This window comes from Salarias fasciatus, chromosome 1 (genome assembly GCF_902148845.1).
Source record: "Salarias fasciatus chromosome 1, fSalaFa1.1, whole genome shotgun sequence".
In the NCBI taxonomy this organism is placed as follows: Eukaryota; Metazoa; Chordata; class Actinopteri; order Blenniiformes; family Blenniidae; genus Salarias; species Salarias fasciatus.
Window position 1 is genome coordinate 9,797,821 of NC_043745.1, and position 15,136 is coordinate 9,812,956.

The 15,136-nt window shown below is 42.4% G+C and overlaps 1 protein-coding gene across 3 annotated transcripts; it reads right to left on the reverse strand.

Annotated features, from left to right (window-relative positions):
* Positions 1-666: 666 nt before the first annotated feature.
* LOC115391879 (aminopeptidase Ey-like) lies at positions 667-11,780 on the reverse strand. Of its 3 annotated transcripts, none has more exons than XM_030096300.1 (21): positions 11,569-11,780; positions 8,233-8,857; positions 7,207-7,349; positions 6,951-7,090; positions 6,636-6,762; positions 5,337-5,491; positions 5,111-5,224; positions 4,856-4,999; positions 4,672-4,737; positions 4,522-4,587; positions 3,854-4,026; positions 3,337-3,413; positions 3,127-3,260; positions 2,997-3,052; positions 2,764-2,911; positions 2,581-2,672; positions 2,077-2,187; positions 1,738-1,905; positions 1,476-1,613; positions 1,132-1,213; positions 667-1,028 (listed from the first exon to the last, which is right to left on the reverse strand). In XM_030096300.1, the coding sequence occupies exons 2-21, from the start codon at positions 8,835-8,837 to the stop codon at positions 870-872; spliced, it is 2,898 nt and encodes a 965-aa protein (XP_029952160.1). In that variant the 5' UTR covers positions 8,838-8,857; positions 11,569-11,780; the 3' UTR covers positions 667-869. The 3 variants fall into 3 exon arrangements, with proteins under 3 accessions (XP_029952160.1, XP_029952174.1, XP_029952166.1); XM_030096314.1 differs by lacking the exon at positions 11,569-11,780 and adding an exon at positions 9,408-11,514; XM_030096306.1 differs by lacking the exon at positions 11,569-11,780 and having other exon boundaries at positions 8,233-9,377.
* Positions 11,781-15,136: the final 3,356 nt, after the last annotated feature.

A 15,136-nucleotide genomic window follows, 5' to 3' on the forward strand; every position in this document is an offset into this window, starting at 1 on the left:
TCTCATATTTTGTTTCATGTTCTGTGTTTTAAATAATTTTCCTCATGGACAGCACTTTGTTCAACCATGGTTTTGTGAAAGTTCTTTAGAAATAAGTACAGCATGGGCTGTAATTCTAATGTCTTTTGATGGCACTTCAGTGATTAAAAAAAAGATTTTATTCCCAAAAAAGTTAATTTTACCACTATTTATTTTCTGTTGTCATGATTTCTAGTCGATCAAACATTAAAGAAATAGAGTAAAGCAGGCAAAGGCGTATCTCTGACCCTCTGCTGCACATAAGAACCACTGGAGCAAAATTTCTTTTAGAGCTAAATTATTTCCTGTGAACTGTGGTCATTGAAACAAAGTGCTTTCAGGGATCATTTGAAAATATAAGGAAGAGCAGCTCGTGATATTGAGGTCAGATATGATTAATTCACCTTCATTGTTGCATCATTTGGAGAAGAAAGCCAAGAGAGGCTGTTTGATTTTTGTTATATCTGGTTTACACACACTACAGATTTGTTCCACGTCTAGCTGAGAGGCTATATTTCTGTAATTCAACACAGGAAGCATCTTCTGATCCCAAAAACAACTGCAGGAAGTTGAAGGGTTTGAGGATCTGTACTTTGTCGCCCTCCATATTGTCACAACCCCAACAGACGGACAATGAAGTTATTTTATACACAATTTATTAAGTTTGCTCTTGTGTGTTAAATAACATTTTTAATATACAATATCAAAGTTAACAAATAATCTTGAAAATGTCTAAAACTTCTTTTTAAAAAAATCTTCAAATCCTTTCAGAATATACACACAGTCTGATTTAGCATTTGTTTTCATCCGAACTGAAGCTTTGGCGCTACTGTACACACTGAAAGGTCTCTCTAAGCCGGAGATGACGCTTCGGCCTCGAACCACTTCAGAATGTCTTCCTTGTTCTTCTCCACCCAGTTTATGTTGGCTCTTGTTTTTTCCAGTGCCTGATCTACAGATGTGGCCACCCAGTCCAGCTGGGCTTCATTATCTTCTTTGAACTGCCGCAGCTGTAGAGGAAACAAGTCAGTACGTTACAGGCCGTTACACTGTTGATTATGCAGAGCGACTTTCAGTAATGGCGGCCAACTTGGTTTGAGAGTGAAACGTTACCTGCTTGTAGTCAAACTCGGAGTAGAATCGTTTGGACACTCCATTAATTAGACTTCCAAAGGAAAATGCTCCAGCGCCGTAGCTGCAGGAAACATTGGAAAGCTTGAATGGTGTTGTGAAGGCATCCAGTAAATGTCACCAACGGCAAACCAGATAATACAGACACTGCTAATTTCTATAGTTCACTTCAATATTCTAATGTGCTGCTTCTCTGATCAACACCTTTTTAACTGAGCTAATTCTGACTGCTGACCCGAAGCTCATGAATGATTGCACACGTCTCAGTTGTGTTCCCTCCATGCCCAACACCCAGCACACAGCATCGAAATATGAAGAGAACTCACTTAGAGATCCTGTCCCAGTTGGCTCGGATAAAGTCCCAGGCCAGAGGTTGACCAATGGGGCTATTCGCAATGGCAACAATAGTAGATGAGGCATCCTGCTTGCGGATCTTGTTTGGGTCCAGGCAGTACTGCAGATATCTGAAAAGCAAAATAAAATCCAAACAGGCACCGTTTAAGATAGTCCGAGACAGTTTGGCAGCCAGAGAGTAATTCCAAGGGCGCAGACAGATCGACGACACAGCACAGTGCTGGCTGCTCTCACCTGTTCAGGAGCCAGGGCTGCGTGGTGCAGGCCAGAGCCCGCCTGAGTTTCTCAGCTTCAGAGGCGACTGTGGTGGTCTGGAACATAGTCCAGGCAAAGTCCCACTCCTTCTGTCCACCTGAGGCGATGGCATTGCAGTACACGGTGGACTTCAGGTTGGGCACAATCCTGGCAGGGTTGAAGAAAGAAAGCAGTTAAAGTTTGGCGGATGGTTACCTGAAGCCGAATGAATAAATCCAACATAATGATGGTGATTCATAAGAAAGAGATGGGTGGGAAATGCTGCTATTGCTCAGAAAGCAGAGATAAACAATGAAAACGTATGAAGGATGAACAAACTTGTTGTTGGTCGGGTTGTCCATCCACTCCTTGAACCAGCCAGTTACCAGCTCCTTACAGCCCTCCACTCCGGTGCTGCAGGCCATGGAGATGGCGTTCACCTGGTTATACCTGGGAATGGAGGGTTCAAGTGTCAGGGGAGGGCTTAAAAACACAGCAATCCAATAAAATGAACTGATGGCTCAAACAAGATATTTTCACGAAGATCCTGTTTCGGAGGATTCAGTCGTTCGGTGTAGAGAAAGACCATACGGTTTACACATCACAGACTATTCTCATGGGGGGAATCTGATCTGCACCTGGTTTCTTTTCAGAAACTGTAAACCTCCTCATGGAGGTGACCTCTGATCACTGTTGTTTTTACCTTTACGGTGAATAACACAACAAAACTCACTTTCACAAAAAAACGCAACTTCTCAGGTCTAAGCAAATTAAAAACCAAACCTGGAATCCTAGTAGTGCTTTCCTGTTCAAATACAGCAAATAAACCAAATCCTGACTTACTGGTCAGTGTGCCTTTTAGGGATCTGTGTCCAGTTGAGGGTCAAGTTCTTAAAATAGTCAAACAGAGGTTCGACCTGTTTCCTAATGTACGCCTGAGGAGTGAAAATAAAACACATGGTTTACCTGAATTCCTGCTCATTAACAGTCAATTCAATTATGATTTGTAGGAGTGCTGTCACACACCTGCATGGGTCCGTACACCTCGCTGCGGTCGAACATGAGGTAGAAGAAGTCCAGGTTGCGTGTGGCCGTCTCCCAGGGCATGTACTCCACTTCCTTATTCAGAAACTTGGTCGTCCTCAGAGCCAGAGTTGTGTCGATTATTCTGGCCCTGGAAAATGATTCGCACATGTTGGTATGTCTGTGTGTGTGTTCATGAGTACTTGCTGGTGGTACTGATGGAGACACGGCCTCACCTTGCCAGGTTGAAAGCATCGTCTATGATCTGCGCCCGGTTGATGACTGGAATATCCTGAAAAGTGAATCCAGAGCCTGAGTCTTGTCTCGTCATTTAGAAATCCAGCGGATGAGTTGGCTGAGTTTTACCTGAGGAGTGGAGTCCAGCTTTTTGATGAGACGCTCCCAGTTGGGCAAATCGTAGTTGACCCTGTAAAAGCCCTCCATGTCGATGTTGGCCACCAACCAGTCATTGGTACCGAGGATCACGTCTGGGTTTGTAGCTGTAGGCATGGAGATTAATAATGAACCCCTGGTCTTATTCTGTGTTCATCATCCTCAGTGCATCCTGAATCTCACCTTGTTTTTCAGTCAGCCAGTACTTCTGCTCCGCTCCGCCGTTCTTGATCCAGGTAACATGGACGAACCACTGGTAGCTGGAGACACGTCCATCGAGAACCAGGCATGAGCGGACATCAGCGTGCACAGAGAGCGCAGCAGGTTAGTATATCGTCACACGCTCACAGGACACCGCTGTCAGGAGATGTGCTGCTATATGAGACGCAGGCTGACATGAGGATGTCATCAGCGGCTTTACAACTGGAAACGCTTCTTTCATCACCTCGGGGAAATTACCTCTCTGCTTTTAACTCATCTAATTCCAAGTTAACTGTTCACTTCATATAGGGAGCAAAAATGGCTATTAACTTTTGCTAATATATGCAGTTTGGGTATTTCTTATTAATTTTCAGTGATATAAACAGAAATTTGTCTCTCTAAAATGTGCAAATAATCACATTTTATTAACTGGCCTCTTTGTGTCACTGAAGTACTTCTGAATGCCAATGTCGGTCCAGCTTCCAAATAACCAGCTTACTCGAACTCTGAGGGTCTGTCCACCACACTGTCTGGGTTCAGCAGGAAGTGATTCTGGGAGATTTCTCCACTGGCGGTGTTGATGGTGACCACTGGGAATCCCATCTGGAGGATCCATCGGTTCATGACGTCCTCCAGAGTGCCGGGCAGAGACACGCCATTTTTATCCACTGCCTGGTGACAGAAACCGAGCCATTTTAATAATATAAGTCACAGAACACAAAACACTGTCCTACTTCCCCATCCTTCCTCCAACACGTCAACCTCATCACATATTATCAATTCCACAGTTAAATGAGTCAAATTCCCAAAGATTTATTCTTCATCAGTTTCTTCAATATCAATTTATTCACCATTGAGGAGAATTTCTGGGGTGGATAGTCTCTTCATGAGTAAAAACATTTCTCGCAGAGACTTGGTTCACCCATTTTGTACAGTTCAGTTGCGTTTTCAGTCCACCTGATCTTGGTATAACACCCATTTTCTTGGCCTTGTCTCCTCTAAGTTACTTACAACAGAGTTATTAGGTGACACATCTTTGTAATATCACAATCAATTCACGAGAATCCAAATTTCCAGTTCACCTCACCATGGAGACTAAAAAAAAAATCAGTAAATCAGTTTTTTCTTTAAACAAAGTATTCAAAGATCAGTTTGATGTTGTCTTACCATTTGCAGGTGGTTCCACAGATCCCTGTAGCCCGTGGTGTTGTACTGGAATTCATCTAAGTATGTCTGCCAAAAAAAAAAAAAAAAAAAAAGATCATATATAAAGTTTTGCGGCAGACAAAGATATGACCAAGAGAGGCCTTTACTTACATGGAGTCCTTCAGAGAAAACCTCCTCTGTAATAAAGTGAGAGAGCATCCTGAGGACCGCGGCGCCCTGACACAGACAGAAAAGACATTTTAATGAACGAACAGCTTTGATAATATCACAAAAAAGGAGGAGCAGAGACATTTCAAACAGTTAAACACATCGACTGAAGATGTGTGTTTTGCACCTTGCTGTAGGTGATGGCGTCAAACAGTTCACCGATTTGCTCGGGCCTCTGGATGTCTTCCTCTTTGGATGAAAGCGGGTGGGAGGAGGCCAGCGCGTCCACACCCATCACGCCGGTGATTTCATTCAGGACTATTAAATCTTTCTGGAAATCACACGGTAGGACGCAGAAACATTGTACACTGATCAGATAACGAGACGCAGTAAACTGCAGCCACATGGACAGGATGTAACAGCGAGTAGCTCTTCAACTCACCATATTCCAGTCTGGCTCTGCCAAGTCTGCTCCAAGATAAGAAACATAAGTGGCGAATCCCTCGTTGAGCCACAAGTCGTTCCACCACTTCATCGTCACCAAGTTCCCAAACCACTGAAAGGACACAAGTCTCTTTAATTAGATGCATTAAAAAAAAAAACCCACACATTTCCAATTAAAGACTGTGTCACATTAGAGAAAGGAAAATGTGCGTTTTGTTCATTACCATGTGAGCCAGCTCATGGGAGATGACGGTTGCCACCCACTCCAGGTCTCCGTTGGAGGACACTGCAGGGTCGTAGAGGAGTGACGTCTCCCTGTAGGTGATCAGACCCCAGTTCTCCATGGCCCCAGCGCCGAAGTCCGGAAGAGCAATCTGGTCTGGAAACAGTCAGAGACGTTAAAAGGTGGTATTTCGTACAGAACACGCAGAAAGTGCTTTACCTATATAAGTCTGTTTGTTTTATGGGACTAATGAGGCAAATTTTCAGCTGATATCCTGATATCCTGTGCAGTAGCTGGCCAGTGTCTTCACTTCCTCTGTATAACCGCTCTTCTCTGGGCACCACCTGTTACTTTATCTTTTGGTTTCAGAAGTATCCTACATAAATTCTAATCCGTAGTCACTTACATCTTAGTGAACATGAGGAAAATATTTTTTTACTTAGTATTTTACACCATCTTTCCCCTCATGTTATGGCGTGTGAGTCAGCCACAATAAACTACTGTATGAAATGAATACTAGAATCCTGCGACACTTTTGGATTAAATCACACATAATTGAACGTTATCATGCTGCTTTTCATAAATGTAGCCACATTGGTAGATGTGGCTTTACTTGCTACACCCCCCAAAAAATCTTTTGTTTTCCCCCAAAAGAAAAACAGTTTATAAGCTTCTTTTTTGTCTTTGCTGAGCGTGTTATCTTCAGCATCAGCCGGAGTTATTTTATTGATGCTTACTATTTCACTAAACTTATTCCTGAACAAACCGCCTCCTGAGAGTCACATGAACCACGTCCAGTAGTCAATAATACTAACATATGCCAACCTCCTGCAAGAAGGACTTTTCTTTTCATAACTGTATTTCTAATAAAGACACGTACACTGATTTGATAGTTTTTGAGGTATATATAAAGTTTCTTTATGTATCCAGTATGTGTCCATATGTTGCATGGCCTTGTAAAGTAAAATCCAGGGGAAGTGATCAGACTGTATTCACACCACCTGAAAACTCAGCTTCTCTTTCTGAAGACCTGATCTGTTTTCTATATTCTTATAGCTTAAATGAGATATTTTTATTTCTGCTTCTTTCTTTTTTGGGGGGGATCCAAAATCTAATTATGTAGGATGATATATCATCTTCCCCTCATGTAATTTTAGCAACTCTTTGTTAGAGCAACTGTATTTTTTTTTTTAAAGACTCACACATGAGGATTACTATTAAGTTCTCATTTATACTTTTAACTTCTCAAAACTCAAATCAAGTACTATTTTTGAATAAGTTGCACAGCACTGGTCCCCACCTGACTTGCTCAGCGGGTATGTGGAGTTGTAGTAATTCTCAAGGAAAGCCAGGATGGGTCCAGTCTTGTTCAGAGCGTAGTCCCCCTGGCCCTCCTTTATGGCCTTCTCGCGAGCCCAGATCCTGATCTGGAGGGATGAAAAGCAGTGGCTCTCCAAATGCTCTCAAAATATGATGGTGGAGCAAAGAAAATCCAGCAGAGGGCAGCAAATACCAAACCATATTGTCATTGTTTGCGCTCCTCTGTATCAGTGCAGCTCAGAATTACTGAAAAATGTCTCTTTACTTATTTTTGCAAGCTTGAGGGTTTAGTTACCAAAACTTTTGCATCCGGTGTCGAGCTGATGTTAGCAAACTCAGACACAATAAAAGCCAGCAGGTAGGTGGACATGATCTTTGTGGGTTCAAAACTGGTCTCCAGTAGACTCTCTCCATCTACAGTGACGCTGATCGACTCTGTGAGGGTCAAAGAGAACACAACAGCAAAGACAGCCTTATTAATACAAATACACGAAGTGAAGGTTGAAGCTGGCTTTAAGAGGACAGCGGATGTGTTGGACTGGAGAACTTGCCATAGTTCATGCCGTTGGACAGTGCCACGGTACCGACAGGGTGAATGAGGGTCATGTGGAAGACAGCTTTCATGGCCGGCTCATCGAAGCAGGGGAAGGCCTTCCTGGCATCTGTCGGCTGCATCTGAGTGGTGGCAACAACTCTGGGAACAGCAGAGGAGAAAATGTAATCATTAATCCAGCCAGACGGTGAGAACAACAAAGTGTTAATCAGTGATGAGTGTGTCCTCACAGTACATGTTATAGGGTCGGACCTCCAGAAAGTATGGTAGAAGTATTTCTGTTTTTAACCAATAAATACATTTTGCAAAGCTGAATGGTATTGCGGGAATGATGTTGATTAATCGAATAAACAAAAAGTAAGCAAATCAGTAAAGTCAGCTTTAGTGCAAAGTGTAAGACCACAGTTGATACAGTGAGGTTTAACCTCTGTGAAGGTCAGCTTATCTTTTCACACCTGATAATGTCTGTGTGTTATCGTGCTGTGGGAGGAAAGACACAAAACTATCTGTGAACTTCTTTAAACTTCAGCTTTACTGTATTCCAGCATGTCTCCAGCCCAGTGTCATACTTAGAATAACCACTAGGAGGCACCGAGGTGTCAAATGTCAGACCACCCCAACCTTAACCTGAACTCTTTCCAGCTGAAACGTTTGGAAATTAAGAATTTCATCACTTTGGGGAAAGAAACTATACTGTAACAATGTCAAACTGATCTAAATTGTATTTAATTTCCCACCATATCGTGGTTAAAAAAAAAAATCAAAATAGGCTGTATTTGTCTCATAATGTCTTCACAATTATGTTGTTCAATAATCACCACATGGTGCCAGTATCAAGGAAAAAAGTGTTTTCATCCAAAAAAAAATGTTTTTTTCTATAATTTTTGTGACTTCATATTGATTAGATTTAAAAAAAAAAAAAAAAAGAATTAGAATCTGGACGTGATCATAAGTGGTTGCTTACTCTCCAAAATCAAAACTGTTATGATGAGTTTAAAAGAACAGTAATGAAAGAATTTCATACTTTTTCACCCCATCTTCAACGTATTCACTCCTGTAAAAACCTCCGAGGTCGTCGGCCAGCTCTCCCACAAACTCGGTGTCGAGTCGATAGGTGCTGCCGGCCTTCAGGGGCGCGTTGAGCTGGATGACCAGGTACTGGGTGGGAACCTCCAGGAAGGTGTTCTTCATGGTGGGAGCGACGGCTCCGTTGAGCCCGGTCAGCTTGGCGTGGAAGCCGTCGAACAGGGTGAGGTTGAGCTTGTTGGAGTGGATGAGGATGAGGTCGGTCTCCTTCAGGCAGGTGAATTCCACAGAGGACTGGCCGGTGAAGATGTACAGGCCCGAGTCCTCGTTGGGCGTCAGCCGGGGATGCAGGGACACATTGTAGGTGGAGGGGGAGAGGGAGTCTGGGAGTCTGTAGAGATGCCAGGGCTCCTTCGGGGTGGACGGTGTGCTTTCAGTGGTGGTGCTCGGCCTGGCGGTGGACGTGGATGCCGGGTCCTCCAGGGTCTTGGCTCTCTCCTGTGAGTAAACTACAGAGAGGGCGATGATGGTGGCCAAGGCTGCGACGGCCGTAACCAAGAGGAAAAGCGCCACAGCTTTGCTGACGTAGAAGCCTTTCCCCATCTTTCCACCAGTGAAGAAGACTACAGAGGGAAGACACAGATTGCTATTTATGCTCTGGCTTGTTTGATTCCATCCAAAGTTAATGATTAGTCTCCTGGGTGGGAAAGTTCAAAACACCCAGTTGTAAAATGTCGCTGAGATAACAACAAATCGTGTTTCAGCTGTAAACTCTCTATCTGCTGGGCGTCTCAGAGCAGAGGCCGCTTTAAAAACCTCCAGATTTATACACATGCACAACGAGGCATATGTGTGTGTGCAAGTATGCACATTCTAAATGTTGAGTGTAAACAGATGTGACCGCCTGCTCGAGAAAAACACAGAATTGCAGAAAGAAATTAGGGTAGGCATGGTTTTGCACAATAGTATAAACTTCATTCGACTCCGGATGATGTGAATACCTTGAATTTGTTTTGCCTGGCAAAACCAAAAGAACATTTCCAATTCCCATCCCAGAATTTGTACTGAACATGTTTTTTTTTTTCTACCCCTTCTCTTTCTTAACAACTTAATTATCCTCATTACTTCTGGATTGCGATCGGCATGGACAATAATAAAAGAAGTTTGACTTACGTAAGTTTATTGGTTGTACGAAGATCAACTTAAACCCAGATGGAAGTGAAGCATCAGGATGAAAAGCAGCATAAATGATGGCAGATTTGACAAGCGCTCCTCTTTTATAGCGAAAACCACAAAGTCAGAGTACAATCAGCAAGTCCTGGAGTGATTAACACCTTTGGCCTGGAGAGTAACTATCCTGAGTCACAGACATAATCAGAGTGGACAGGATGTAGAAATCAAATCGGCACGTTGGTTTCTGGCACAGCCTCACAGCACGTGTTTGGTCGAAAACATAGTCACACTCCGAACTATGTTTGACAGAACTCAGAGGATGTACATTTGCAGTCTCAATGTTTTGAGTCCGCTCACCCGGCGTGATCATTCCCCATCATGCCTGATACACCAGGCCCAGGGCTAAACGAGTGGCGAGGGGAAAATGCCTGACTTCCAGGTTGGCTCATGTCATGTGAAAATAAGCTTAACTTGGTCCCACTTTGCTTGTTTCGTGTGTGTGAATGGATTTTCTTCCTCATTGCTCCCATCAAAGTTCTCTTGATGCAGCTCTGCACTGAGGGTGTAGTATTTATCTTCATCGTCATTTTCACCCTCCTGCAACTCATTTATGTGACTGAAGTCACCTTCCAGAGCCCGCTGGGACAATATGCCTTTCGGCGATCTAAAATACACCACATATGAGGTTTCACGGGATTTCCAGTCTTAATACTCGGTCTAAAGACTACCATCACACTATCATTTGTGTAAATGATAAATTAAAACAGTTTGATGTGGGTATTATGGACTATGATATATGTGATACAGTTGGAATCGGGGGATTTAACTTAAAGTTCCTGCTGTATCAAATGTTTGCTAAACGTTAAATTGATTAAACAAAGTTATTTTAGGGTTCTGAGCAAAGCTGATGTTATAATAGGAGTTGTAATTATGTGTAGAACAATAACTACAGCACTGTATGGTGAAGACATGGACCAACAGAGAAATTCGTTAAGAAAAAGTTATTTATTCAACATTTCTTATCATAAACAAAACAGTGAATGATGTTAACGGATGATGACAAAACAATCTTAAAACCTGTTTTCACCCCTTGGCTTTTAACCACAGACTGAAACTCTGCGCCTGTCTGTATAATAGTTTCTCTTGCGCTATATGGTTTTAGGTTTTTAGTAAAACCCTAAACATGATGAAAGGCCTAACGAAAGTTGACTAAAGTTGAGTTGAGCAACTTTTAATTACATAGCAAAGATTAAGTCATCAGTGTTTCACAATGGAAAATCACTACGATTAAAAAAAGCCATAAAAGCATTTATTCTGTGTGGAGCAATACGAAAGACGAAACAGTTATTGACACACATATTTGTTGTGTGAATTAAGTTTGTGGCGTGAGTAATTCGCATAGGCGTGAGGCTCCATAAAGTTGAATATTTGTCATCTATGTGATGTATTCTTGAGAGATTGATTCACTGATTTTAGTAAAACAACATCAAATCAGACACAGCTCCGTAATCAAAGACCTAAAGTGGCCTGTCAGCCATTGAACACACTTTGCTTTCTAAACAGCAACATGCCTTCAGTTAAACACTTTTTATCATGTTGGTAAGAAGAAAGCACTGGCACCACAGCTCTGAAAACAAAATCTAAATAGATTTATTGCTCAGTTTCAGCATTTTGAAATAAATACAGCATGTAATTGATTCACTGGTTAATTTTATTCCATGTGTCCGTGACTTTTTGAAACAGAAAAGTTTCTATGATGTTCCTACTAAAATTGAATTATACCTGTCTCAAGTCTCTGAACTGTGAAGTCACCTACTTCACACATGAGAAAATGTATGAGGGATATTAGTGAATTACAATTGCATGAACCGGGATCATGGCTGAAGTTCAGCAGGTCACATTTATTCAGACAGTTTTCATTCTCATCCAGGAACATACTGCAGATCCGCCGCCGCCGGCTGGATAGTGTCATTACTGTGAAAGAAGGTGAAGTGTTTTCTGCCTAAACCAATCTTATTTAGTCAGAATCTAGATCTACAGAAAGCCATTCAACAAATGAAACCCTGGGAAAACTTTCTTAGCCTCAGGCTGGTGAGCAAACATCTGGGAAGAGGTGAGGAATGCGTAGACATTTCGCGAATGCAATGACTGTAAATCTTACCTTAGTTCAGTGGATTCATCTGCTTTGCAGACACTGGACACTCCATTCAGAAAAGTGGAAGTACCATCAGCCAATAGCCAAGCTCACTGGATCCTTTGTTGCAATCTGAGTCCTGAACAGATTCACATGGACTACAAAAGAAAAAACTGACTGGAAGGATGTTGATGTTAGAGGGAAGCTGACGTTTCCGTGTGAGTCCAGTGACAGTCAGTCTGTCCAAATGGTGCAGCAAGATGTTTCCCAATCCCTGAAGACAGATTATAGTATCATTGCCAGCCACAGATAGCTTGAACATGTTCTGTCTTGTCTTGAGAATTAGTGTAGTTTTTGATTCCTGGTGTCTCCACTGGTGGTACGTTAGAGCCTGAGCTGAATGTATTCAAAAATGGTTTTGTAGCTATTTTGTTCATGAAATTACTGAGACTCTCTTCAGGTAGTTTGCATTGTGCTTCGGACTGCTGGTTCATGAACTTCAGGTTTGTTTATCATCTCGACACAACAAATGTGTTAAAACAGTAGGTGCTTCTACTCTGTTTTTCAGAATACTGATATACAATTGACCCAACCTTTAAGATACCTTGAAGAAACTTGAAACGTTTATTGTTTTATTGTGAAACATAACAGTGTCCAATAAACTTTCTGGCCACGTACTTCTGTCTTGTGAAGGTTCACACTCATTAAGCCTGAGCTCAGGGCAGGATGATGTAACCTGAGTTATTTTCTCAAGCATACCACTTGCTCAACCTTGTCCGCGCTCTGTGCTGCTGTACTCCTCAGCGTTGACAGATTCCCTTCAGCGTGTGAAATCGAACAGGAGAAACCCATCGAACCTTTCCATCTCTTCAGACCTTCAGTAAAGCATATCAGCTCATGTTTCCGCCTTTCATTCTTGGCGTTTCAACAGCACGGTCACAGCAGTGTAAATGAAACAAGTTCCCCCTTCGCATGGACTTTATCTGTCTTATACTGAAACAGATTCCCAGGAAGGAGCTTTCTACGGTGTAATAAATATGTTCCTGCAAGTGTCAGAGGCCAGCCTTCTTCAACACACTTAGCTGAAATGAATGGATTGTGGTCAGGCCTCTGCAGGCGTTGATGACAGCTTGTTCATGTGGATCAGGTGATTTGAAGCAGTGTGTGACAAGATTTGGACCTCAGTACCTCCAGGATCAGCTGACCAGCTGACCGGAGGCACCGAGCAGGAGTGTACAGGTGAAGTAGCTCACAGGGGGAAGACGGGGCGAGGCCATTCAACGACTTCAAAACAAACAAAAGAATCTTGAAATAATATACTGGCAGCCAGTAGAGGGAAGTCAGAAAAAAAGATATGTGTTCCCTCTAATGTGCCCCTGCTAGTAGTCGGGCTACAGCGTCCTGAACCAATTGGAGATGGGCGAGGAACGACGGGCTGACTTCAACATGAAGTGCATCATAATAATTCAGCAGAGATGGAATAAAAGCATGAATCACTGTTTCAAAGTGATGCGCAAGAAGGGCCTTCATCTTTTGCCAACTTTCTAAGAAAGGAAGGAAGAAGCTGAACTTAACTACTGTGCTTATCTGTGAGTGTAGTTTAAAATCACTGTCCATCTTAAAACCCAGGTTTATTACTGTTGGCTTCACATATGGAGCCAAGGGGCCCAAGTCAATGGGGGTTGGATGGGGAAGGGGGTGGGGTGGGGTGGGTGGGTGGGTGGGGGGGGGGGGGGGTGTTATAGAGTCATGAGGACCTAACACTATCATCTGTTTTTTTTTTTCATTAAAACTTAAAAAGTTCAATACATCCAGGCTTTAACGTAGTCGAGGCACAGTCACAAAGGTGACAGTGAGACGGTGTCTTTCTTCTTTAACAGGACATCTCGTTGGGTATCGACTGCCGAACAGTGAAAGAAGACGCTGTGCCTTCTGAGAATGGACCGCAGTGGCAACATGTACAGAGAAAAAAAGCAGTGGTCCTAAAAGTGAGCCCTGTGGGACACCATATGAAAGATGAACTGAAGAAGGTTCCAATGCAGCAAGGCTGACACATGTGGTTCTTTCTGCCAGGTAGAAACTAAATCATTTAAGTCCATGACCGCCGCTATCCTCCACGTGCTGCAACCGGGATATAAAAATGTCACGGTGGGTTCACTGAGTCGAATGTAGCAGTTAGTTCCAACAGAACAAGAACCATGTCGTGGTGGCCAAGAAGACATGGTTAAAAACCTTGAGCAATGCTGCCTCGGAGCTGTGCAGAGTTTTAAAGTTCTAAAACCAGACGGATAAACCTCCAGGATACTGTATTCTTCCAGGCAGAGCTTCAGTTCTAAACAGACAAAATTCTACAAGATACTAAAGATAAAAGGAAATGGACCTATTATTGGACAGAACAGTCTGATCCAGGCCGGGTTTCTTGAGAAGGGATTCCACAATCTGGAGTCATGACACCAGAGGACAAGCTGCTGTTGATAAAAGTGAGAACCAATTGCCCTGTGATGTGTAAGATACTCTTAAAAAGATGAGGACAGACAGCATCCTGGGGGGCAACCTGAGGGCTTAATATGTGCAACTACATCCTCTAAAAATGATAAAGTTACAGGCTAGAAACTCTCAAAAACAGCTTGGTAAGGAGCAGAGCCAGAGGGATCAGAGGCAGGAGCTGAAATCAGAACCCTGGTGGTAAACACCTTAGCAATAAAAAGTGCAGGAAGTTATGACATACTTGAGAGGACAATTCTAAGCAAACAGGTTGCGAGGCACTAAGAACACAGTCGATGGTATTAAAACCTCAAGTTGATCTTAATTGTCTCTCCTGTAGTGTTTAATAGTGTGCACGTGCACTGTGCAGTGTTGTAGGGACCTGTAGGGCTGAGCTGTCCCCCCTGTCTGGGCTCATTTCATTTCACATAACACCCCATAATGATAATCTGAATAAAAGTTCTGAAATGATTGAAAATACATTAAAATTAATGTGTAACAAATCACATGTAGATAAGTATTCATGACCTTTCTTGATGACATACAGCTAAAATCAGTCCACAAAATGTAAATAGTGATAATGATGAACGTAAACAATTTTTACATCATGTAAGTCAAGTCTAAAACATTCAAGTTTGTAGTTAAGATGACCCGAATGCCAGCACAATTTAATCAGATAAAATGTTGGAAAGAAAAAATATCACAGATAAATCATATCGAAGGAGATTTGAAAAAAAAAACAAAAAAAAAAAAAAACATGTCAAACAAAAATTTGCATAAAACGAAAGTGGGATGAGATATAGCTGGAGTACAGTAGAATGGCAATAATCAAGAAGGTGAAGTTCATCCACCAGAGAGACGAACAGCTCCTCGAGTGAAGACAAACGCACACACACGTTGTTAACATATATTTATTTTCTTCACAAACATTAATTTGCAGTGCAGTTTGAAGTTTGCATCCCGTCGAGAGTTGTTGGTAACAGTCACAGGTTTCCCCTCTGAAGCGCTATAAGTCGAATTGTTGTATAAATGAGTCGGACACGTCAACTAATGGCAAAAAAGAAAAATACACATCTTCCTCTGGTCCTTCACGCTGAAGCTGACGTTCAAC